General features: G+C 35.2%; 2 protein-coding genes across 4 annotated transcripts in view; one reads left to right on the top strand and one right to left on the bottom strand.

Moving 5' to 3' along the window:
* Window positions 1-1,241: 1,241 nt before the first annotated feature.
* Window positions 1,242-17,425, top strand: LOC144968030 (E3 ubiquitin-protein ligase Mdm2-like). 3 transcript variants are annotated; one of them, XM_078905983.1, is made up of 9 exons: window positions 1,242-1,528; window positions 5,230-5,345; window positions 5,975-6,049; window positions 7,068-7,201; window positions 8,479-8,779; window positions 10,362-10,541; window positions 11,763-11,915; window positions 12,495-12,587; window positions 13,595-17,425. In XM_078905983.1, exons 2-9 carry the CDS (start codon window positions 5,238-5,240, stop codon window positions 14,177-14,179), a joined length of 1,629 nt encoding a protein of 542 aa, XP_078762109.1. In that variant the 5' UTR covers window positions 1,242-1,528; window positions 5,230-5,237; the 3' UTR covers window positions 14,180-17,425. The 3 variants fall into 3 exon arrangements, with proteins under 3 accessions (XP_078762109.1, XP_078762110.1, XP_078762108.1); XM_078905984.1 differs by having other exon boundaries at window positions 1,433-1,579; XM_078905982.1 differs by lacking the exon at window positions 1,242-1,528 and adding an exon at window positions 4,364-4,517.
* A 6,080-nt stretch (window positions 17,426-23,505) lies between these two features.
* LOC144969591 (uncharacterized) overlaps window positions 23,506-27,500 on the bottom strand; it is a 33,059-nt gene continuing 29,064 nt past the window's right edge. The window contains exons 10-12 of the mRNA XM_078908737.1: window positions 26,959-27,082; window positions 24,946-25,056; window positions 23,506-24,450 (exon numbers count right to left, since the gene is read on the bottom strand). Coding sequence (XP_078764863.1) covers window positions 23,653-24,450; window positions 24,946-25,056; window positions 26,959-27,082 — 1,033 coding nt within the window. The 3' untranslated portion in view covers window positions 23,506-23,652. The remainder of the gene's footprint in view (window positions 24,451-24,945; window positions 25,057-26,958; window positions 27,083-27,500) is intronic.

Here is a 27,500-nt window from a genome sequence, read left to right as displayed (position 1 = left end):
AAACGAAACGATACTCAATATTAATGACTTGTAGATTTTTATCATGGTCTTTCTGTTCACATTGAAAGACCTTAATTTTCTGAGTATGTACAAGCGCTGGTTACATTTTTTGATGACATTGTTGGCTTGCGATTCATATCTTAGACTGTACTGTTATCTATAGTTACACCAAGGTATTTAAACGTTTCAACAATTTCAACCGCCTGATTGTTAATTTTTGTTATTTGTCTTGTGATAACGATTAAAACAAAAAATAAAATAAAATGAAACCAGTGAAATAAAATAAATCAAAGTAGGCCTACACGAGAAAAAAAAGGAGAAAAGTTGAAGGGTTGGGTCTATCCTCTATCTATTGTTGTAATGGAAATGCTCTCAAACCGGCGCAAAATATTGCCCATTATAACAATGTCCAAGCCCATAATTTTGTTCGGTTATCAGACCTGCTAATGTGCACGTAGGCCTAGTTGATATGACCTGCTTATTTATGACGGCCATATCCCACAGGGTTGCCAGATTATTTTTCAACAAAATGCCAGGGGAAGACTCAAAAAATGCCAAAACACTCAAAAAAATGCCAAAGTCTGTTGACTCCCACCCCCACTAAGAAAACTACTCACTTTTGATAGACAATTTACTATCATATCCTGGTGGCTTGCGTGTTTTCTTTTCTTTTTTTTTTTGAATTATACTAAATTTCCTGGTGGGGTAATGAAATAATTAAGAAAAGGTGTCATTTGAAGTATAATATACAAGAAAAGAAAATGCCAAATGAAAATGCCAAATGCCAAATGATTTTTATAATGCCAAACGGTTTTCAAAAATGCCAGATTTTTGGAATCTGGCATTTAAAATGCCAAACTGGCAACCCTGATATCCCAACGTTTACATAATATTTAGGCAAATCAGTGCACGTCGCTAAAAGGTGGCCAAGTTCTATCTATCCTTATTATATTGACCTAGATATTATATTGGTAAAGACAATCTAATAACACTTTAATTATTATTTATTATTATGATTATTGTCTGTTTGAAAATTATTGATGGCTTATACCCACAGAAGTCTACCGTAACACTATATAGTGAAACTCTGTGTTTATACCTAACATAAGGTTATTAAAAATCCTTGCTAATCAAATGAGACTATTTTTAGTAGCCTCATTTATGATGAAAAGAAATACTCCCTCCCCCTTTTTTTATAATAAAAAAAAGTGGGGGGGGGGGGGGCGCAATAATGGCCAATACTATACAGGGCATTGTGTTCATTGCAATAAGTACAGTATTCTTTGATGTGCATTGTGGAAAAAAAAACAGAAACAAAAACATAATGTTCGACAATGTTTGAACCAAACTGGCATATTAGGCTAGCCAATGTGGCCAGTTCAATCGGGAATTTCCGATTCGGAGAACCTGTCTGGACATGTCGTCGTGTTTCATGACCGTCAGGATCATAAAAAAAGTTTATGAAACTGAAACTAGCGAGGGAAACGAAGATAAAATGTGGAGTCTCTGTCTCTTAATGGAGGGAAATGTGAGCAATATACCAATAACTTCATCAGGCATTTTTCCTCTTTTTGATATAGTAATAGATCGTTAATTGTTTTTAGTTTAGGCTGTTTTGTTTTTTGTGTTCATGCTTCACACATCTGTGTTTTTTAGGGTTTTTTTTTCGGATTCATGGATCGAAATGTTGAATAGAATAGATAGCTATAGATCTGGGATATCTAATATCTATCTAGCTATATAGACCTAGATTTTATATTGGTAAAGACAGTCTAATAACACTTTAATTATTATTTATTATTATGATTATTGTCTGTTTGAAAATTATTCTTTAATTAAGTAAGGGAAGTAAAAAAGATTATAGACCCCAGTCCGCTTTGCACGCTTCAAACTAGGTATTTGATATAAGTAGATAGTAGTATCTACCTAGTAGATAGATAGTCCGTAAATATTCACAGGGGTTGGAGTTGAAGCATCATTTCTTATCTTGTCCTTTAATGCTTAATTAAGGTTTTAACTTTTTAGTAAAAATGAAAATATTCATTCAATAATCTTTTAACATAGATTCATTTCTATAAATGCTGTGCTTGCTTATTTAATATTTATTAATGATAATAATGTTAAGAGAGAGAGAGAGAGAGAGTTTATTCTTATAACTAGATATAATGCAGAATCAGTAAAGCCAGGTTTTTATCTCTGCTGTTCGTCTAATAATCCGAAGATGACTTTTGTTGTCCAATAAATGATGTTTAATTATTTCTTTGACCCAAATTAACCAGGTTAGATGAACTCATTTTCATTTTACCTTTGGATCAATTTTGACTTTGAATCCCGTAATGATAATATAAGGCTGTAAGGTTTTATATTGATATATTATACATTTCCGTTGTTTTCTCATACTTAATGTTAATTAAAAAGTTTTTTTTTTTTTTCCTCCAGCAGGCCATGTGAAACCAAATTTCTATTTCATACTATACAAATACAAGTCACCAGTGATGTTCTATTATTGCACTGGTAGTGCTCCTTAAAAGTAGGTCGTCACTACCCATAGCTGTTCACACCTGGATGGTTTGAGGTATTGAGTCTCATCTGCTTTAACTTTAACCAAAGTGCGCAACATTGGGAACAGATCTTCTTGATCATTTTTTACGAATACAAGAGAGATGGTAATTTTATCCAGATGTCATTTAGCATCCCTCTCCCCTTGTGACCTACGGGTAAATAGTGCATGGAAGGGGAAAACTTAAAATGTAGAAAAATAATTCATGACAATGCAATTCAGTTCCATCGGGTTTCATCTGTACATATTGTAATATAAATGAATACACAGTATCAGAATTTTTCAATTTTATTTGTTGATAGTGGTTAAAGCACAAAATGTGTGTTTTAATCTGAAAATTTTTGATTTCATCACAGACCATTAACAGTTTTAATATTTATTATGTTCTTTCAAGGACCACCCCTACCCAAACTTTATATGGCTTGTTATCTCTTTGCATTATTTTGAATGTCTGTCTCACTGATATAAATAGCAGCCAATGGCTGACTAGCTGTTTTTCAATCTTGGGGCTTAGATCAGGATGAAAAAAAAGCCCTTGTTAATGGGAATCATGTCACGATGTATGATTGTCTACCTCCTGGTAGTGGTAGTTTAAAATATGTCACTTAATTGCTTACATACTTTTTCAAGCTACCATTAACTTTAAAAAAGAAAAGAAATACAAACAAATAATATTAATTAACACCTCATGTCATCTCATTCTTTCGACTGTGTTAATTGTACAGGACATATGAAAGCTTATTCTGCAGCTATTTGGCATTATTCATCTCTGTTGTCTGCCTTGTGGAGAGAGCGAGACTTTCCATCCTTGTTTGTTGACCTCTTTTTCTCCCACCTTCATTCTAGAGTGCCCTGTAATTTTATTTTGGTCATTGAGTCGTGTTGTGTCACATGACCAAACCACAAGAGCTTTCTCTTTTTGATGGTGGCATCAATTTTACGACCTTACGACTAAAAGTAGCTTAATTTTCAATTTTGCTGTACAATACAGTAATGGTGTATTAAGAATATCAAGTGATGTTGAGCATGGTCACAGACTGTATGGGTGAGAATGATCGGAATATTTTGGCCCAAGTGTTGTGTCCTTAAGTAAGGCAATTTACAATTTAATTTCACCCCACTTTGGTGTAAATGAATACCTGGCTCTATTCAGGTTCAATAGCGTGAGAGTAAAAAAATACCTAACATGCGATTTGTATTGTTTGGTATGATATGGAAGTAAAGTACATTGAGCATGGTAAATCCATGGCATATATGGAAATGTTCATGTGATGTTAAACATGTAAACACAAAACTCAAATTACGGATAAATTTTGGTCTTCATGACAATTAATTTGTGTATTATTATAGCTAAATTTGTCCTGTTGTGAAAACAATTATTTATATACATACTTTATTTGGAGAGAACCGCAGTTTTACATTATAATTAATGAAATTATTAAAGTTTTGAAATAAATTATTGGAAAAGTTAATAACTTGTACTATGAAAGATGGGTTTTTTTGGTTGTAGAATGTACAACATGATTAAAGTTTTCTTTTATCCGACAATCATTTATGCGGCAAACTCGCAATGCGACAAAGCAATTTCTAAAACACCCATCCCACTACTGTGTTCTATGCAGCTGTTTTTCGCTTTTCGGAGACTGGGGAGAATAGCTGACCTTATCTTTACCTCATATCTTTTTATTCTTTTACCTTTGACCTCATTAGATTTCCTGTCAAGTTCAAATGGATTATTTTTGGCGCGGTAGCCCACAGCATGGCATTGTGTGGCTTATTTATTCTATTTTTAGCTATTATGAAATCATTGTGGATTAGGAATATTTCTAGTCCCTGACAAAGGAATCATATCATTTATTATCCTTTCCTCACTCAAGTAATATTTTCCTGGATAAGTTAACAACAGTCAGTAACATAATAAACATGATTGAGAGCAATAACATTTCAGTTTCAAAGAGTAAGTACATTAAGGATGTAAATGTAAGCTAAAAAACTAAACTAACTTAATTTTTGAAAAAGAAATCTTTTCAATATATCAATATGCCTATTTGTACAGATATTATCATACTTTTCTGCATTTCTATCCAAATAAAAAAGAAAAAGAAGAAAATTGTTGTCTCATAAATGACAAAAAAATATGAGAATGTAAGGAATTCACTCTTTATTTTTGTCGTTTGGTAAGTTAAAATTTAGACTGATACCAGGCCTTTTCCTCTTTTAATAACCCTAAGATCCCACCTTATTATTCGGATTATTCATGATTTGATTAGACTGATAGGCTTTTTTTCCTGAAAGGATAGTTCAATTTTAAGATTTTTATTGAGAAGTCAAACTTCTGGCTAATGATTATTGACCTGTTCTGAGGGTAACACGCAATTGTTACTCTGCGTGTTGCTGTCCATTTCAGGTCACAAAAACTGAGCTACACCATGGCTTAAAGGCTGAATAGATAAGAATAATTCTCTCTCTCTCTCTCTCTCTCTCTCTCTCTCTCTCTCTCTCTCTCTCTCTCTCTCTCTCTCTCTCTCTCTCTCTCTCTCTCTCTCTCTCTCTCTCTCTTTCTCTCCTTCGATGATGTCTGGAATTAAGGAAATATTTTGTAAAATTAGAAATGATGTACTAATTTTTAAAATTAATTTAAAAATTATAATTTCTTTGTGTGTTTCTAGAAATATTTATGATGTCGACAACAAAGTCAACACATGTGCCATCTCCACAACCACAGTCGTCGTCACAATCTCGTGTGGAGGTGGAGGAGGTTACAACTATTGTCAAGACACCTTTGGTCAGTATTTCATATTTGTGAGCACATATTCCTTCGTTTTTCTTTTATTTCTTTTCCTCTTACCATTTCGTCGTTTGTTTTCTTTTGTATCATTTTCTTTTGTAGGTTTTATACCAACATTAAATGAAACAAACAAACAAAATAAAAAAGGAATTTTTCTTATATACTTCCTCATGGTACATATCAATCATGTTTATTCAAACGTGAAAGTTTAGATACAAGCTTTAACTCTATAGTGGTAATGAAGAATAAAAAAAAATGAGTTCAAATTAATGCTGTATTATGCAATTTAGACTGTAGCATTTTGATGAAAATCTTTAAAGTAATGTGTGCTCAGGGAAACAAATGCCTAAAAATGCACTCTCAAAACAACAACAACAATAAGAATGAAAAAAGAAACAAAAACATATACAACACTCTTGGGCTGGGATATGAAACTCAATTTTTTTCAATAGAATTGATTATTAAATGATTATAGTTGTGATCACACCAGAATAACACACATGGATGGTAATTGAATGGGATATATAGAATCATAGAAAATTTGAATTTTGATTAGACATGTGATTTTCTTTAATTTTTTTTTTTGTCGAAGATTCACTGATTTGATTATTTGTATCTCTTTTCAGCTGCGTCCAACCCCAGCCTTTCTGAAAGTGATTCATTATGGTGGTGGGCAAGGAGAAACTTTTACAATGGGAGAGGTTGGTGTTTGCTTGCGTTTGATTCAAACTTGCAACTTTAAATTGTATAATTTTAATTTAAATTTTTTTTTTTCTTCATATTTTCTTGACAGTTAAGTAATATACGTCGTTTCATTTGCATTTTCTAAGATTTCATTTCAATCATAGGTCAAAGTTACTTTTCAATCAGTGTTAAGTGAAATGTGATTATTAAAAATTATATACTGGAGGGCAACAGGTCACTGGACTTAAAACGAAAGCCCAAAGTTGTAATGTTAGGGAAAAGAATCAATATCTTTTTGGTTGAGGATGCAAAACATTTTTTCATGAATTTGGAAAAAATGCAATGTAACAATCTTTCCCAAATATTATCAATATTTCTTTTTTTAAAAATTCCCTGAGATACAGTTTCTTCAGCTTCTGTGTTGTTTGGATTATTTTACAATATATTATTTTGATAAATATGCATAGAACTGATGGGCCCAAAGAAGGAAAGAAAAAGAAATATGGAAGAAATATATTTCATTTGGATTTGCATATTTGAAAAATCAAATATTTATTTTCTCCTCCATTAAAAGTCATACTGCTTTTCATAAATTATTTTTGTCGCCCAAAATTTTAAAAAGATATTAGTGTAAGATCTTTTTTAAAATGATAAAGAATTTGATTTCGTTAGTCACCCCTCCCCTCTCCTATCAATGTACTGACAGTGAGTTGATGTGTGGTGCAACACGCAGGTGCAGATTCCCACTCTTCAGATGTTAGCTAGAATATCAATGTAATTTATCATCTCAGTTGCTCTAAAAGTGGGGTTTAATGCATTAAAAATGGAGCTTATAGACAATCGTTAAAAATTTTCCTCCTTTTTCACTTATTGTCACCATCAGCACTGATTTTTGAATTATTATTATTATTATTATTATTATTATTATTATTATTATTATTATTATTATTATTATTATTAATATTATTATTATTATGTGTGAATTTTAAGAAACAGAAACATACGACCTCTTCAAATGATATTTCTTTATTTCAGATACTCGACTATGTAAAGAAGTATATTGATGATAAAAAGTTATACGATGAGAATAACCCTCGTATTATATACTGCAAAGGAAACGATCTTGGAGCTGCTTTCAATGTTGATCAAGTTACCATTCCAGAAGTCTTGTAAGTTATACTATATATCTTGATGTTAAAGAACAATCTTTCATTACAGAAATTACTTAAAGCCTTTTTTGCTGTCACTCTGAAGTGAAATGTTAGATCTAATGGAGAATGGAAACTAGAAAATTGGATAAGCAAATATAATGATGCTCTCTGTATTGCTAAATATGAATATATTCACTGCACAAGATATGTGTGGTGTTGGTAGGTTGTTCCAATGGGGCTTACTAGAATAATTAGTTAATTGGATGATTTCTGTAAATGGTACCATTTCGATTAAGTGGCTTTATATAATTTGTATCAGAAAAATGTAAATAATGATGGTTTAATGTAACCACAACCAAATACCAAGATAGTGGGTGTTAGGTTTGAGTGAGTTAATGCCTTTCTCCAAAAAACAATAAAAAAATAACAAGGTAGTCCAGGCAACAGCCATAGTGCATCGCTGCCAAAGTGATGAGCAATACTATTATTATTTGGAGCTAGTTTCTTGCTGAAAGAAAAACGATGGTCGGCGGATCAAACCTCTGAAGTCCCGATTTTCATGATTAGCGGATCAAAACCCAGAAGTCTACATACAAGCTTTACGCACCGTTTTATTTAATTTTGGGAGGATCAGACCTCTGATGTCATCAGAGGTCTGATATGCCCAAAATTATATAAAACACGGTGCTTAAAGCTTGTATGTACATTACAGAGTTTTGATGTAAGGACAAATCCTAATCTGTTCTGTCACCTCCATTTAATCTCAATAACTGATTATGATTATTCCATCCACACTCTTTGCATCATGCCGTGCTCACAGCTGGGGCCTGTTTATCGATTAGAAAGTTGACTCACATTCTTATGCTTTTTAAGGACTTGCCTTGTCCACTCAATATTGGCATGGTGATTATTTAGCTGGGACTTAACTAGATGTGGTCTAGAGTTGTTTGCATTAGATCTGAATGACTCTGAAGCTGCACTTTGATTTAAAATTAAAGCCAAAGATAAAAAAAAGAAAAAGAGAAAATAACAAAATAAATGAGATTATTTTGTTCTGACCATAATAGTTATTTTCAGTATTTTATATAAAATGCTTTATCCACCTTAGAAATAAGAATAGGTGCATTTTCAAAACAACACAATGTCAAGAATGTAAAGGAAAAGTTTACTTCTACATTTTGATGCACTATGAATATATAATGATGTTGATAATAATAATGATATTATAAGGTTAGAGTTTTTGATATTATACATTTCATGTTGGAGCAAGTTTTTTTTTCCCTTCTCTTTTTCAGAAAAGTATTTTTAAAGCATTGCACTCAAGAAAAGGACTCCCGTTTGAAAATTAGCAGACAAGTTAGTACAAGACCTCTCAGCGAAGACCAGTCGAGATCATCATCATCATCGTCATCGTCATCATCTAGTCAATCATCATCAACTAGTCAAACAGCGGCACTTCACATACCGTCATCAACATCACTTTCTTCATCATCGTCACCATCCTCTGATTTACCAATGTTGTCGTCTTCAGATTTACCACCATCGTCACCAGTTGTATCATCATCAATATCTGGCTGTAATTTTTCTCATAATGAGGTGACAATTTAATCATGATTACCATTCTGTTATAATATTTCAGCATTTCCCTTTTTTTATTTCTTTTTTTTTTTTTTGAAAGGGAGGAATTGAAGTACTTTTTGTTGTTTGTAGCAGGATTCTTATGTTTTATTCTTGTCAGAATTTCATTCTCTTGTTATTGCCCATGAGAAAGTAAATAACTAAATTTGAACAAAAATGGATATAACAACTTTGAAAAAGAACAAAATACCAAATAAGGAATGTTTTGGGTTCAAAACTCTTCTTCAATACCCTTTTACTTGTGGACAAGACTTTCCAAATATTTCTCAGTCGTCTGTCTGGATTTTAAGTGATGTACTAATGTTTTTGTACAGTCTACAACTGCTAGTAGCTTACTATCACTGTCCTGGGTGGGGTTTCTGACCTCCCATACTGTGTCTTCTATCCCCTTATATCTGATTTCCAACATGCATTCTGTCTTTGTCTTGGAATGAGATTGCTTGGTTTTGTCCTGGCCCTGGCAGAAGTCCGAGCTGGGAGGGAAATAGTCAAATTCATAGATTGTTTTGGGAGATGATATTTTTTTCCTTGTAAATAATCTCTCTGTTATGTATTATTATATTTGTTATTTTGAATGTATAATGTAAGCATTTGAGTGTATTCCTCTTTATTGGATTTTGTGATTGTGTCCGGATGAGACTTATAGGTGATCTCAAACTAAGTACATTGGTGGTATGCTCTTGGAATCTACATCTGATCCCTATTTGTTCCCAGTTCCCCTATGTCTTACTTTTTCTTGGGTGCTTTAATTGTAATTCTAGAACTTTTTACTATCCCATTTTCTTCCTTTTTACTGGTGCTGTTATAACCTAAATGTGTTGCAAGCGCCGTAAAACCCTTAAAAACAAACAAACAAACTATCACTGTCACTTATAATAAATAAATCAGTGCATTTATTCAGAACATATCAACCGATTCGTCGTGCTCATTGCATTCACTGATTCACTCTGCAGGCAACATGGCAATAAATGAAACTACATAACATTATCCATTCCATGGTAATCATCCTTTCGGTGAATTATTACATGAAATTAGCAGGCTCAAAGCTTAAAGCAGGCTAACTCTATCTGGATGGAATAAATACTTCTGTACATAAAGGGCTGCAAAGAATCCAAGGATATCCTGGACATTTTTATAATGCTGTTTTTTTGTAATATAATAAATATATATTTATAAAAATCCCTTTATTTATCACCAATGGGAAATTTGTCTCTAGGGGTCTATTCCAAATTGATTAGGGCAAAGCCACATGGCATGGTGGGTGGTCAAACTAGAAACCTACCTTTCAGCTGTGAAGCCGACGTTCCGCTGACCTCACTGGCCCCTTGTTGTAAGCACCATAATATCATACCCCCCACCCCCAAATACAATAAGGGCAGTGCTTGTCAAACATCATAAAGAGGGCTTTTTACAACTTGTATGAAGGATAAAAATATTGACAGAAAATTTTAAAATGAATTTTGAATCATCTTAGAAAATATGAACTCATGATTTTTGTCAAAACTCATCACATTTCTTCTTTGTTTTGTTTTCCCTTCAGGTGCAATGTACTAAACCGATACCCCAGTCTATTCAAGCAGCTCGTCCATCTACCACTATCTGCAATTCAGACATGGAAACGACGAGGTTGAATAACTCTCCTTGTCCTCCTAGTACTTCATTCAACTTCACAGCTTTGGATGAAACAGATGGTGGTATTCCATGGTGTTGTCAAAATGATGTGAGTTATCCCCCTTATCTCGTTTTTTATTTATTTTTTTTTTTTTTAATGATTCGTGAATTGACTGAGAGAAATTGTTAAAGAATTTATTTAAAAAAGATAATTTGAAGAAACATTTCTCTTTGTGTAAATTTTCAACTGGTATATCTTTAACTATTTCAAGACTATAGATTGTTATAGGCCCATTGTTGTAATGGAAATAGGTACTCTCAAACCAACGCAAAATATTGTCCATTATAACAATGTCAAAGCATGCCCATAATTACATTTGGTTATCAGACCTGCAAATATGTATTCACATAGTTTCCAAGAAATTAAGTAGGTGTACCAGACAATATGTCCACTTGACACAAATCAGCTTAAATTGTGAAAGTAATCCTAGGCTCTTCATCTGGTTTTATCAACACAAAACTTTGAGTTTAACTTTCAAATCTATTTCCATACTCTGCACTCTTCATGCTTTTGCTGAATAGTAAGCATCATCAAAATTTTATTCTGTATAGATTAGAATTATAAATTTACTTCCATAGTCCACATTCTACTAAATAATCATAAAGGTAATAAATATGATCAGTTGATTTTCAAGGTGATAACTTTTTGTATGGTGTAATGCAGACCAGCCTTTTATTCTGAGTTTATTGAAGTATTCAATTTTTTTTCAACTTTTTACTATTTGATTTATAATTTATGATTTTATTCACGTTTCGGAATATTATTTTTAAAAAAATAATTAATTTTTTTTTTTTGGGGGGGGGGGGGGGGGGGGGGTATTATTTCAATGTAACTTAAATTAATAATAAAGAATTTCCATTTGATTTTCTCATATGATTTACATTCAGATGATTCCAGATTGAGGCAACTGTATCACATTTCACTTTTTGTTAAATGCTGAAAAAGATTTTGAGTCTTTAAAGGTTATCAAAATAAAATTTAATCATTAAAGTTGGTTTGTAAATTTAAAAAAGATGTTTTTTGACTTTGTAAATAGCTCAATTGGTAGAGCACTCGCTTCACAAGCAAAGGAATTGAGATCGATCCTGAGTGCAGTCAAATTGGGTAGCTGGATCTGTTAGATCTGGCAGAAAGTACTTTGAAATAGACTCGTGTCTATCCAAAGGGTAGCAAACAATTAATATTGTCCATTTCATGCTACAGAAACTGGGATAAACTCCGGCCCCCTGAAGAACTACTTAATAAAAAAAATATTACTCATCTTTACAGGGAAATGCAGGTGACCACGACTCTGTGGTTGTTGAATACTCATCAGACAACTTTTCTGTGGAATATGAGCTGATGTCAAACTCTGAGGATGAGTCATACAACCTGGGAGACACTGAGGAATCGAAAAGTCCTTCGGAATCCACTCCTGCCACAGTAAATAAACATAGATATAATTGGAGTAGACATTTTCAATTTATCATTTTTGTTCTTTGACTTCCCAATTAAAGATATATATGGAAAATGAAATGACAACTCACCACTAAGTGAATGACTCAGGGAAATGCTACATGCTATTTTGTAGTGTCTTAGGTGCTTGTGTGTATGAGCTTGTGTATATGTAAATATATGTGTTACGTGTGTGGCTGGCTACACACTCAATTATGAAATTGAAATATGGAGAGTATAATATAATTATTTTTCAAAAATCAAAATATCCAAATTTTTAACAATTTTAAAATTCTTTATATGTTGTTTTCAACTCTTTAAGTTTAAGTATGGGGAGTTTCCAGACCATTTGAGAAATGTTACCAGACTCAAGTATGGTTTCCTTGAAAATATGTTATCCTCTAACTCATTCGAATGTCTCAAATTTTTTTCCTTATTATTCTTTGTTCTTGGTTTCCTTGAACCACAGTTTCCTTAAAATGCTTTGCATGACCCAAGAATTTTGAGGAAACCATTCTTAGGGTGTTTGTGTAATAGTAATATTTTTTAAAATGTTATTCTTTTCAGGCATTTTATCTAATTTGCGAGGAAAGTGATATAGAATACCTTGCGGACTACAGTGATACTGACTCCGGATCTGATGCTGAATTAGGGGAAGAGGTAAGACTCACTCAACTGTTTTAAGAAATGCTTCTCTTTTCGTTCAATTTCAAAGTTCTCTTCTCCATTTTCATTATGTGGGGCGGCATGGCTCAGCGGTATGGTCTTTGCTTTATACCCGAAAGGTATAGAGTGCTGCAAGAACACGAAACAGCAGAGCATCTGGTTGAGCATTGTATTGTGATGAGGCTTACCAGGTGGGTTCATAACTGTACATGAATGCAGCATTTAATTTGCTGCCTGGATAGAATGTCATAGTATTGTAGTGTGAGACTACAAATAAAAGCTACAGCCCTAGTTCACTTTGCACTGTGGCTGACGCTTGGGTTATTCCAGTCCTCCCTTGGGATAGACCCTAAAGACAAATTTTCCCTTGGGGATGAATAAGGGGAATTTATATTTTATTTTTAAAAAATAAAATTATATTTACCATTGAAAAAAAAAAAGTAGCTACTCGATATATGATTCAAATAATTATGTTAAAGGGAAAAAAATATTTGTGGCAAGGACTCTCCATATTATCCCTAGATTAGGATAAACTTTAAAGTTATTAATGGCGTCTTGGCAGCTTGAGAGAGAATGAGAGAGAGATAGTATACCATTCATAAGGACATTTTTTGAATCCACGTTGTTTGACTTTTTAGCTCTGTCAGCTCCGCATTACTTGGGTAGCTGTGTCTGTTAGATCTCAAAATACCTTGTTAATGACTAGCAATCTATTCAAAGGATAGCAAGAATTTTTGTCTATTTAAGGCTCAATAAATGAGGACAAAACCTGGCTCCCTTCTGCCTCTTTATTATTTTTAAGCACTATGGACATTGAAAATAAATAAGAAGAAAAAGAATGCGTAGGGGGAAAAGAGGAAGAGGAGGTGGTGGCTTATCTAATAGTTATCTTCATGCCCAGATGCAGTAATACCTTATGTATTGTCTCGCTTTTCATATAGAATAAATTAACCTGACTAACCCATGTTTTTTGTTTGTTTTTGTTTGTTTATCTGTTGCAGGACAAATGGGAATGTACTACGTGCCAGTTTAAAAACTCTGCTCTATATCGGAATTGTGGGAAATGTTGGAGCCTTCGACCTGATTGGTTGCCGCCTTGTAATTTTGAAGGTGCGAAAGAAATGTGTGCATCTCCTGTGAGTATTGCAATTTCAAGTCAGGACAGTGCCATAGAATCAATGGCTTGCAGCCAGGAACAAATCGACTGCGATGTCAATTCAAACAGCAAGAATTTGGATTCAAAGACAGACGGCAAGTTCTTTGCTGATATATCGGAAACAAAAATGAATGAACCTAAAGGCAAAAGAAGGCACTCATCTTGTTTGTCAGACTCTCAGGAAGAATTAATTGGAAAGACCAAAGTAAGTAAAATCATACAGGGGAACTGTACAAAGGAAGAAAGGGATGCCAGTGCTAAGGATCCGTGTGTTATTTGTTTGACACGTCCAAAGACAGGGTGTATCATACATGGGAAGACAGGCCATCAAGTGTGTTGTTATGCATGTGCCAGGATGTTGAAGAAAAAGCGAAAGTCTTGTCCTGTATGCAGAAGACCTATTCAGAGAGTGGTACGCAACTATTTTTAGACCTAGCTATTTATTACATGAATAAGGGAAAGTATTGCGTGCATAGAAAGATTCTTGGCCAATAAGAGGATGTAAAGTAATGGTGCATAGATGAGTCCTTGGAAAAGGCTCTTTACTCACATTCTCTTACTGTGTAAACAAAGTACCAGGTGGTGAACAGTGTTATCTTTGTCGGAAAGAAACTTGTAATATTGCCTAAAAGGCCTCATGTCTCGTCCTACATTTTAAGTGTTACTGTTGGTTGGGGATCCCTTGTACAGTGCTTTGAGCACATTTAGTGGATATTATGCTATTTAATACTCGATTTTTGTTGTTGAGATCGCATTAGATTTCATTTGATAACTTTCTAAGCAATGTAGATTTTAATTGACTTACAAATGACGTAGGTTTAAAAAAAAATTTAATTGGAATGTTCAACAGGCTTGGCGCTCTAATGAGTAAAGCTTTAAATGGTGCAGCCTATTGGTGCTACCACTAAAGCTAGGTTCATTATGTAAAAAGTGATCCAATTTTGTTCATCAACTCAAAATATATACATTTTTTCTCTTAGTACATATTACATTATTGTAAATTCACTAAGTTTGAGGTTGATAAATGAATTGATTTTTTAGTGCTGATGAAGTCTTGTTCTTGATTGTAAATATTTAGAAAATGATTGAGAATGTATATGAGTGTAATGGGTGCCTTAAGGATTGTATGAAATGTATTTATTTGTGTGAATGATTATCATTTCTGCTATAACTGCACTGTGACAATCAAATTTAAGTGCAAGCTCTGTGACTTTAATGCATTGAGTCTTATTTTGAAAATGCATATATAGAATGAATTCACTCGTAAATTGAATTACTATGAGTAGTGTTCTAGTTTGTCAACTTACACCATGTTTTCGTTTCTCAATAGATGTGTCCAATACCAATTTAATACAAATGTATAATTTAACACATGACCTTGACAATGTAGATGCATCAAAATATTTTACTTATTAGTATATAACATTCACTCACTCACTCTCATGCCCATCTCATCATCAGGGGGACATGCAGGATGCAGACTTCACAACCTCATGCTATTCATCGCAGTCTCTGGCCTTTTCTAGAAGACTTAAGGTCCAGGCCTGTTCACTCTATCCACTCACATGTCGTCTTGCCACAGTTTTTTTCTATCTTCTTCTCTGTCCTTCCACATTGACCTGCATGACAGTCTTGCAGAGGTTATCATGGCAGACAGTGTGTCCGAACCACGACAGTTTCCATCTTTTCACTATTGACAACAATAGTTCCTGTCCTGCTCTATCCTCTACCTCCTCTAATATATCTTTATTAGTCCTGTGCTCAAAATATGAAACTCTCAGGATTTTCCTGTAGCTTTTATTTTGTCTAGATCATCAGAATGTTTCACAGCCATAGAGAAGGATGGATAGTGCCAGCGATCTGTACAATTTTAATTTCATTCCAAAATCAATGCGTAATAATGAGTAAATGGAGGGCATAAATATCCATCTGGTTTTGTAAGTATCAACGAATTAAAAAGAAGATGGACTTGATTAAAACGACCTGAATCGTGACAAACTGTTTAACTTTTGTGACATTAATAAACATGATGACCATACAGATACTGCTAGAGTTTCTAGCTGGTTTGTGAGAAATTACTCAGGCATCACATACATAGATATAAACAGACTTAGATTTTAAGTATTTACATATTGGATCTTTTACTTTTATACCATACATATTTATTTTGTGTGAGAGTGGTGTGGCTTATGTCAACCTGGGTGCTCTTATTTTGGTATTTGAATAAGACACCTGTAGTTTTTAGAGGCTGAATTTCGCAAGAATATCGTGATGTGAAGCCATGGTTTAAATTTGTTAGCATCGTATTTTCTTCTAAATGGTTTTAAATGTGCATTAATATTTTTGAGGTTACTGACTTTTGAGAAATAGGTCTGCAGTTTTGGCTGGGGTTTTGTTTCCCTTTGAAAATGCTTATGATATTATCTATGAGCTAAGAATTTGGTATTTTTCTTATGTCTACTGAATGTTGTAATTTCTTCGAGTCATTTGGCTTTTCGATCCCTATTATATTGATGCTGATACTGTAGATTTTTGAGCAAATATGAATTGATGACGTTTGTTCATTTATTGGCACGAAAACCGAGCTGAAGTTTACTAGAAGAATGTTTGCTTTCTGTTGGGAATAATTTTGAAGAGTTCTTAAGTGATCTTTCAGAGACGCAACACCGATGTTCTCTTGCATTTTATTATAATAATAAATGGCATTTCTATACCTCATAATCATGACGATATCATGCATTTGCAATAATACCATGATATAAAATCAACTTTTTGTAACAATAATCTAATAACATACCTACTATCAATTGACACATAGAAATAAAATCGAGGTAATACATATGAAAGCACGATGCAAGATATTTCACATAAAAAAAATAAAAATCCCACACCTCATCAAACATTTACATAGATCCTTGCACAAGACTCAGATTCAAACTTATGTGGTTGAACTTAAAGGATAAACATAATATCTAATTTCAGGTTTATTCAACACATGTATGGTATCAATATCAGGATAATGATAACAGTTGTTGTCAAGACACAAACCATGTTTGTCATATTAATGATCAACAAAGCAGAATATTAATGAGTATAAAAAATTAGCTTTATTGACACAAAATACGCTTTGAATGTCTTATTTTATATGTTGGAGAACATAATATGTTGTAATCATGGACAAATTAAATTTATTGATTTGTGTATTTCCTCGCTTCCTGTTTTTAATCTCTAGAAACAAAAAATGAAATAATGTTTTTAGGGATTGCATTGTTTGACTGTGGGTATTTTTTTTTTTCGAAAAAATATTTTCAGGATTGTATAATTATTTAATATTCATTCTATCTATTGCTCTTCTCTCTCTCCCCCTCTCTCTCAATATTTTTTAAAACAGTTTAATAAAAAAAGTTTTAAATGCATCATCTACGTATATTTTTTTTATTAATTTGAATATACATTTTTTGGGGTATGAAATTGTCTTTCTTTTTCCCTCCCCCACCCCTCTCGAAGATTGCATAGCTTTTAAATATTATTTTTATATTCTATTTGATATGTTGTATTCCAATTCATGTTATGTTGTTGTTGTTGTACTATGGCTTTTAGTCTTTAAAAAATGTCTTTTGTGACTTGAAGAAGAAGGGCTTTCAGGCGAATAATAAATGAATTGCCAAAACCATAACATTTATTGTATTAGTTTGTGATTCATTTTGTGTACCTTTTATAAATGTATTGTAAAAAATGTGTCTCAGAGAGTTACATTTCTCCAGTCAGTCCTCTCTATTCTCCCTTTTATAAACCAATATTGGCTTTATTTGGTTGTACGTGTGTTTGTGTGTCAGGGAGTGGGGGCTGATGCTGATAGAATCTTCCTTCCCACGACAATGTTTTTTTGGTTTTTTTTTCCTTTGTGGCCTCTATCCTTGTCTTGAAATTCTGGGTGGAGTCTTTGACCTCCCATGGTGGGCAGGAGGTCATGCTGTGTCTTCTATCCCCTTGTATATATTTTCTGAGTTGCTTTCTATCTTTATTTTATCTTGGAATGAGGATTACTTAGTTTTGTCCTAGCCCTGGCAGGAATCATTGACTGGGAGGGAAACGGTCAAATTTATAGTTTTAGTTTTGAGAGATATTTTTTCCTTGTGAATCATCTCTCTGTTTTATACCATTGCATTTAATATTTTGTTATTTCGATATATATGTGTATTCCTCTTAGTGGGGACCATTGGATGGGGTTCCTGGCTTCCCATAGTGGGCAGAGAGGTTCTTACTGTGGATTTATCCCCTATATCTATTTTCCAACATGCTTTTTGTCTTTGTCTTGGAATGAGATTACTTGATTTTGTCCTGGCCTTGGCAGATACCATGGCTGGGAGGGAAATATGCGGCTATGTGGTCTAGTGGTATGACACTGGCTTTCAGATTGGAAGGTCATGGGTTCGAGCCTCACGCTTGGCGCATAGATGAGTCCTTGGAAAAGGCTCTTTACTTATTCTCTCACCGTACTCAGGTGTAAAATGAGTACCTGGCCGTTAACAGCGTTGTCTTTGTCCGAAAAAATATAATATCACCTAACAGGCGTCATTTCCCGTCCTACATGTTAAATGTTGCTGTTGACCAGGGACCCCTTGTAAAGCGTTTTGAGCATATTTAGTGGAAATTGCCCTATATAAAGCTCAATTTAATTTAATTTAAAAATAGTCAAATGTATAGTTAGAGTTTTGGGAGAAGATATTTTTTGTCTTGTAAATCATCTCTATGTTATGCAGTGTATTATTCTTGTTTTACATATATTATGATTTTTAAACATTTGAGTGTGTTCCTTCTGGCCGGGACCTGGGACCTGTGCTAATGTCAGGTGAGGCATTTTAAATGTTAAATTTTAAACCAAAACTCCGGTTTCACCGGAAAAAACTCCGGTTAGGAGCCAAAAATTCCGGGCTCCGGGCAACTTCCGTCAAATTCCGGTGAGGTCAATTTGTTCCGAGGATACCCCCCCCCCCCCCCTTTCCAACCACCACATCATCATCACTGCCACTAGTATTACAACCATCATCACTACCACTACTACTGCAATCACCACCACCACATCATCATCACTACCACTACTATTACAACCACCACCACCACATCATCATCAGTACCACAACTACTACTACAATCACCACCACCACATCATCATCACTACCACAATTACCATCACTATTACAACCACCACCACCACATCATCATCACTACACTACTACTGCAACCACCACCACCACATCGTCATCACTACCACTACTACTGCAACCACCACCACCACATCATCATCACTGCAACTACTACAACCACCGCTACCACATCATCATCAATACCACTACTACTACAACTACCAGCATCACATCATCTTTACAGCTACTACAACAACCACAACCATATCATCACTACCACTACTACTACAACCACCATTACATCGTCATTACCACTACTACTACTACCACCACCACACATCATCACCACCATACTACTACAACCACCACCACCACCACCACATCATCACTACAACTATCACGACTACTACAACCACCACCACACACACACATCACTCAACTACCACTACTACTACAACCACCACACACATCATCATCATCATCACTGCAACTACACTACTACTACAACCACCACTATCACATCATCATCACTACCACTACTACTACAACCACCACCACCACCATATCATCACTACCACTACTACTACTATAACCACCACCACCACATCATCACTACCACGACTACAACCACCACCACCACCACTGCATCATCATTACCACTGCTACTACAACCACCACCACCACATCATCACCACCACTACCACTACAACCACCACCACCACATCATCAACCACTACTACTACAACCACCACCACCACATCATCATTACCACTACTACTACAACCACCACCACGTCATCACTACTGCTACTACTACAACCACCACCACCACATCATGATTACCACTACTACTACTACAACCACCACTACCAGTTCATCATCACTACCATTTGTACTACAACCATCATCACCACCACATCATCATCATTACCACCACCACTACTACAACCACTACCACATCATTATCACTACCACTACTACTGCAAGCACCACCACCACCTCATCTTCATCACTGCTACTACTACAACTACCACCGCCACATCGTCATCACTACCATCATCACTACCACTACTACTACTACAACCACCACTACAACATCATTATCATCACTACCACTACTACTACAACCACCAGCACCACATCATCATCACTACCACTACTACTACGACCACCACCACCACATCATCATCACTACCACTACTACTACTACAACCACCACTGCAACATCAACATCATCACTACCACTACTACTACAACCACCACCACCACATCATCACTACTACAACCACCACCACCACATCATCATCACTACCACTATTACTACAACCACCACTACCACATTATCATCACTACCACTACTACTACTACAACCACCATCACCACATCATCATCACTACCACTACTACTACAACCACCACTACCACATTATCATTACTACCACTACTACTACTACAACTCCCACTACAACATCATCATCATCACTACCACTACTACTACTACAACCACCAGCACCACATCATCATCACGACCACTACTATTAAATCACCACCACCACCACAACATCATTACCACTACTACTACAACCACCACCACAATCTATCACTACTGCTACTACTACTACAACCACCACCACCACATCAGCATCACTACCACTACTACTACAACCACACACACACTACACACTACTTTTCTCACACCACTACAACTACTACTACAACATACCACTCACATCATCATCACACCACTACTATTACAATCACCACCACCACCACAACATCATTCACACTACTACTATCAACCACCACCACACTCATCACATCACTACTACTACTACTACAACACACCACCACATCATCATCACTGCACTACTACTACAATCACCACACCACACACATCTCTACCACTACTACTACAAACACTACACATATCATCCTACTGTACTACAACCACCATCACCACCACATCAACATCACTACCACCACTACTACAACCACCACCACATCATTATCATCACGACCACAACTACTACAACAACCACAACTATCACATCTTCATCATTACTACCACTACTACAATAACCACCAGCACCATATCATTCCCACTCCCACCAGTACTACAATCTCTACCATTAGGTTTTGGCGCTTTACTTCATTTGAAATAAGGAAACTTTGGGATTGTATTCGGCAATGTGTTTATGTATCATAATATAATTCTAATCTGTTATCTATTTAGAACTATACAATGTGTAAACACAATGCCAAATACCATTCCAATTCCTTTTTCTTGTGTGCGGAAATTCCTCTTTCGGTATTGAAATTCCTACGAGTGGTGTCTGAAACTCCTGTGAGCCAAATTTAAAGTTGGCGTCTCTGCATTTAGATGATCTCAAACTAGACACGCTGATAGTGTGCTCTTGGAATCTACATCTGTTCTCCATTTGAACCACTTCCCCTTGTGTCTAACTTTTTCTTGGGTGCTTTAATTGTAATTCTAGAACTTTTTAACTATCCCATTTTCTTCATTTTTACTGGCGCCGATATGATTTAAATTTGTGTTGTAAGCGCCGTAAAACCCAGAAAAACAACACAATTAGTGGGGACCAATGTTTGTATCTGGATGAGACTTTTAGGTGATCGCAAACTTAAGTACACTGATAATGTGCTGTTGGAATCTATATGTTTCCTATTTCAACCCTTCCCCCTTGTCTTACTTTTTCTTGTGTGCTTTGAAATTGTAAATCTAGAATCTTTGACTATCCCATTTTCTTTCTTTTTTTCTGGCTCTGAAATGACCTAAATGTGTCGCAAGTGCCGTAAAACCCTTAAAAACAAACAATTGTCTTGAACTTAGACGATCTAGTTTTCCCATAGCATTGGTTTAATCCTTTTCCGCGAGGAAGGCATTTGGATGTGAGCATGTGTATTTTGTGAATGATGGTAATGTAAACTATTACAATTACAGCTAGAAACTAGTCTCTCACTATAGGATGTTGCCATGTTTATATATTATTTCATACACACACACACACACACACACACACACACACACACAGAGAGAGAGAGAGAGAGAGAGAGAGAGAGAGAGAGAGAGAGAGAGAGAGAGAGATCTAAAACTAAAACTACATATAGACTCGAGATCGATTTATCAATGTAAAATTTTTGAGATTATTGAAAATCCCAGCCAGCCACAGACATAGAATCCTAGCCTATAGGCCATGTTCTTAATTTGGAGTCAGCGAGATTCACGAGTGTGTTTATAAATCACCTCTCATATTACATTGGTAATAAACAAACATGAATATAACAGCTTCAAAATAGAACAAAATACCAAACACGGAACCTTTCGGGCTCAAAATCCTTCTTCAGCCAACAATAAAAAGCAATGAAAGCATACATAACTAAAAAATCAGATCGACGACAAAGAATTCGCTGCTGTCGATCTGGGGTTTTTTGTTTGTTTTGTTGGCTGAAGAAGGGTTTTGAGCCCGTTCCGTGTTTAGTATTTTGTTCTTTTTTGAAGCTGTTATATTCACTTTTGCCTATTACTTCTTGTTACAGTCCACAGCTTCTGGCAGCTACGTATCGTGTTTTATTGGGAGTTCTGTCCGTTTCGTGGCGTCACTCCTTGTCTGAGATTAGGCACACTTATGCTTGCCCCAGGGATCTGTTTATGGTCTGTGCTTGGACTTATCTCCTAGTCTTACTCATTCTCTTATACCGTAGAGCAATGATCTTCTGATTATTCCATAATCCAGGATAAACTTCAGGCCCATGGGCCCTGCGGCTCTCAAGCCCGATCATCATCATCCTACGTTCCACGAGAATGGTTCCAGCTTCGTTTGATTCATAAAAATTAAACTACACGACATGGAATTCGAAAAGGAAAACGGGGGAAAAAATTAATCATTATTATTCTCGCAAACATGTATATTTAGTTTGATATCACAAGGATATAATAAAACATTTGAAGGCCATGTCATGGAACAAATTGTCAATCAAAAAATTTGATGAGGGTTTTTTGTTTGATTTTTGTTTCTTTTCTTTTTTTCTTTTTTTAAAAAATTATTTTTATTTTCTTTTGGCGCTGAAAAGACAAAACACAAAACTACCCCAGAAAGGCTCATAATTGGCTTCAAAATGCCATAAGAAAGAGGTCATATTATTTGAGCAATTGTTAAGTTAGATGATCAAACAACATTCTATCATATATTTATTTATTTATGGTTTAAAAAAATTAATATTTTGGAAAATCCCTTTGTGTCCATATTCTTAACTTGATTTTTTTTTTTTTTTGGTATATCCTTATTTAAGTTTCTGGACAATATGTTTTTAAATAATATAGTTCAGATGCGTAAAGAGCTCTGTCCTGTTTATTTATACAAGATCTTCACATCGTGCAACGGGCATCCGGAATGGTCCTCCTAACAACACGTGACATGATTACGTCCCATCCATGTATCAACGTGACATTAATTTTCATCTATTTTTATTGATATGTAATGCAGTTTATAAATTATCACTGTCGTTGTTTGTTTTCACACCTGAAACATTGTTATGACACAGTGCCAGACAAACAAGAAAGAACAATACAAGAAAAAAGTCGAGGCAGTCTGACTTTGTGGGATGTTTTGTTTTCTTCTTTTTTTTTTGTTGCTTTGTGTGGGGCTGTTTCATACACGATTTTCAGATCTTTATCTTACACACTCCCTAATTTATCACGTTATTTTCACACAAAACTATACTATATTGAATTGTGGTTTATAACTCGTCTAAAGGCTCCGCAATATCATATTCATAAAAGGCTGGCCGAGGTTCTATCACACTCATCTTCCTAGGGGCAGCAGTCGGATGACTCTTTTTTGATTTAATGTTTTCTTCCTTTGGTTTGGTTTCCTCTGGGTTTTTAGAGCTTTGGCCCGAAGCTTCCAAGACATTATGAGTGGGATTTGTATCAGCTTGAACTTTATCCGATTCTGATGACGTAGAATCGGTCTGTTCAGAACTTGTTGAAGTTTCAGCCTGTGGCATACTCATCGCTTCGTTATATGTTGGTGATGATGGAGCTGAAGATGACAACGACACAGGCAAGTCAACGGTCAAATTCATTGACTCTGGCGTGTTCGGTTTAGAACTATTTTGAGACTTTGATTCTGGAGCAGATGGTGCACAAGGCGGACCTTCATACGCAACGGATTCTCTGTAATTAGGACTGTCTCTTTCTAGTTCAAAATACAAAGCGCCGCATTCTTCGTGTAGGTGGTTGTTGATTTGCGAACTCTCTCCTCCCTCTGTTTCCTCGTAGGCGTCGTTGACATTTCCTATAAATTCTCGCCCCGGTAACTCTGGGGCAGTTGGTTTTTTGCCCCCTTGCTCCCTCGTTTTATCACCCTGAATCCCGTCAATGGAGGAATAAGGGGGTGGACAGTCCAGCTGGTCATAACTGTCCAGGATGAGGTCACTCTGACGACGTTCGTTGTCGTCTTCGAAGTGGTCGTAGTTGTTGGACTTGGTCTGAGTTAGATCGGGTCTCTGCGATGTTCGTTTTCTTTCCCTGACCTGTTCGGAGAAATTAAATTAAATTTAAGACTTCACAATGAACAATTATTTGGCGGAACAAGAAATTTAAAACAAGAATCTTTGAAAGTGACATTGGAAACGGTGAACCATACACCGGCGTTTTAACCCTTCAACGTCGATAACATTCTATTTTTCAAACAAAAATAGATTTTTCCATCGTTTATAATTTGGTTACGGTTGCATTCTAAAGCCATTTTCTCTCAGACAGCTTGAGTCCACTTTGCTACTACTGTTATTTTGATGAATATAATGTCGGTTAGACTAAAATCGAACCCCGTCTTAAATGGTTCATCCAAAAAAAAATGCATTGACTTATTTTTATTTTTGTTGTTGTTGTTGTTGTTGCTTTGATTTCATCTAGAAACTACACTTTGGATGTTAGTTGAAGAGAGAATTTTAATTTAATAAAAAAGGAAAGAGAATAAAATAGGACCAAAGAAATTGATATGGAGTTCGAGATGGAGCGAATTTTACCTCTACAGCCGATGTGTATTCGGGCAGGGCATGATCTTCCATCAAGTCGGGTGTCGAGACAATCCTTACTCTTTTGTTGGACTTTTTACGCTTACCCACTGCCTGGGCGTCCTGAAAAAAAAATTCCTTTGTGAAAGGTTCAAATAATACTATACTTATACATTTAAATTCACGTCATTATAGTAATGTAAATGTTGCTGCTCGAAGCTCGAAGAAATAAAGAATAATGTGAAATTGAATGTAAGCTTCAATTTAATTACAAAAACAGATCAAATGAACGTTTCCGGTTTCCCCTTTATCAACAAAACAGGATGAATGAAACACCACAGATGAATGAGATGATGTGGTAGTGGCGTAGTTAAGGTTCATCATATTTCTGTACAAAAATGCATAACGTTGATTATGATATGCATTTTTGTACAGAAATATGAATAATAAATTTTGTATTTGGAGCGCTTGGCTTGTAGTTGGTTTGTTTACAAATAACGTCTCCCCCGGTGACGTCCAATCAAGGGACGATACTCTTCCGCTAATCTCATTCCGTAGAGAGAGAGAGAGAGAGAGAGAGAGAGAGAGAGAGAGAGAGAGAGAGAGAGAGAGAGAGAGAGAGCGAGAGAGCACGTATTAACTGATTCATCATGCTCAATAAGCTTCACAATCTATAATTTTTCCTCAGCAGACCACATGGACTCAAATTTCCCTTTCATACAGTACAAGTCAATTGTCAGGCCTCCTGTTTACACTAGCAATCTTACATTATCCTTTGCTGCCACGTGCTGGATACTCATTCACACATGAGTGGAATGACTGTTAGAAAAGAATTGTAACAATTAAAGGATTGGAATTTTAATTCATAAGTTGGCAATTTTCTTTGTGTTTCTTTATATCACCTTATCATTTGTTTTCATCTATTCAATGGGGTCCCCGATATCTCAGTCGGTAGAACACTCGCTTCACAAGCAAAGTGATCGAGATCGATCCCGGGTGCAGTCGAGATATTTTTTTCTGACCCCCCCCCCCCCAGTTCATACAGCAGTGAATGGGTAGCTGGGTCTGCTAGATCTGGCTGAAAGTACTTTGCGATAGACTAGCTTCCTATCCAAAGGGTAGCAAGCAGTTGCGATTGTCCGTTTCACGCTATAGAAATCGGGATAAACTCTAATTCAATTTGAAACGACCGAGGCTGCCGAATTGAATATTGCGGTTCATTCGCATTTCTTTTTAAAAGATGCCATTATGAAAAGCACATTACTGAAACTTGGTTAACTCCGAATTCGAGTCTCTGAAGACCTTTTAATACAGTTTATTATTTTACATTAATAAAAAGAATATTGAAGATTGAATTCATAAGCGATAATAGCTGCACTGTAGAATGACGATTTTTATAACCAAAGGTTATATTGATATTTTATACATTGTGAATAGTGAGAACAATAAATGGCCTCAGTATTGAGATATTAACTCTTTAGAGACGAAACTTACCTTTCTTTTATATTTCTTTTTCTTTTTCATATTACTTTCCTGTTTATAACTATAACTACAGACCTTGCCGTTCTTACTTAGTGACCAGAAACAGGAAATGTGACCCGTCAACGAATTTCAAATCTCTTAGTGAAAATGGTAAATAAATGTGATGTAGAGTTAGAATAAAATCAAACCGGTAAAGTAGAAAACGGTAGGGGCTGCCTGAAGCCTGCGATCGTGAAAATACTAACGAAAGAGTGAAAATGGAGAGGCTTCGTATAGGCACGATACAGACAAATGGACGTTTCGGGTACAAACCCTTCGTCAGCACAACAATACACAAATTGACGTGGAAAACGTGAAAAAAATTTGCATTATATTTTATTTCATTTGTTTTCCACGTTAATTTGTGTATTATTGTGCTGACGAAGGGTTTATACCCGAAACGTCCTTTGTCTGTACCGTTCCTATACGAATCCTCTCCATTTTCACTCTTTCGTTAATAAAATTAAACCCCGCCCATGCAGAGGTACTTTTATTAAATCTTGCCTTGGATAAGTCCGTGTTCCCTCCCGATTTGAAAGAAGACCTGTCAAGGGTGGAGTCGATGCTGTGGTATATGTCCATATCAACATCGTCCAGGCTGGTAGATCTGTGGTAACGATTACGTTTTCTGATTTTTGTAAGAAAAATAAAACAGCAAAGTTTTATTGAAAGCATTTTCGATCCGAGTTGATTCATAAAAAAACGTTGTTTTAAAGAAAAACACAATTAGAATAACACAGTAAAACAGATACAGTCAAGCCCCGCTATATCGCTACCAGAGAGCTAATCTAAGCTCTTTGATCGCCTCATCAATATATTTAATTCTCTTACAAATCACTAGTTTCCTTATATCACGGGTCTCATAATATTTAGATAGGCGTATTATGACAACTGATCCTGAATTGTCATTTACCGAATTCCATATAATATAATATTTTTAAAGCGCCGAATTGTCAACAAAATATTTCATGGATTATGCCCCTTTGTTTTATATAGCTCATATAGGCGGATTTGCATCTCCCTATTTTACACTTTTAGAGGAATTT

The sequence above is a fragment of the Berghia stephanieae genome, chromosome 3 (assembly GCF_034508935.2).
Source record: "Berghia stephanieae isolate SIO BIC M18660-M18661 chromosome 3, UCSD_Bste_1.3, whole genome shotgun sequence".
Taxonomy (NCBI): domain Eukaryota; kingdom Metazoa; phylum Mollusca; class Gastropoda; order Nudibranchia; family Aeolidiidae; genus Berghia; species Berghia stephanieae.
The sequence above is the reverse complement of the archived record's forward strand: the minus strand, read 5'-3'. Positions and strand labels throughout refer to the sequence as shown.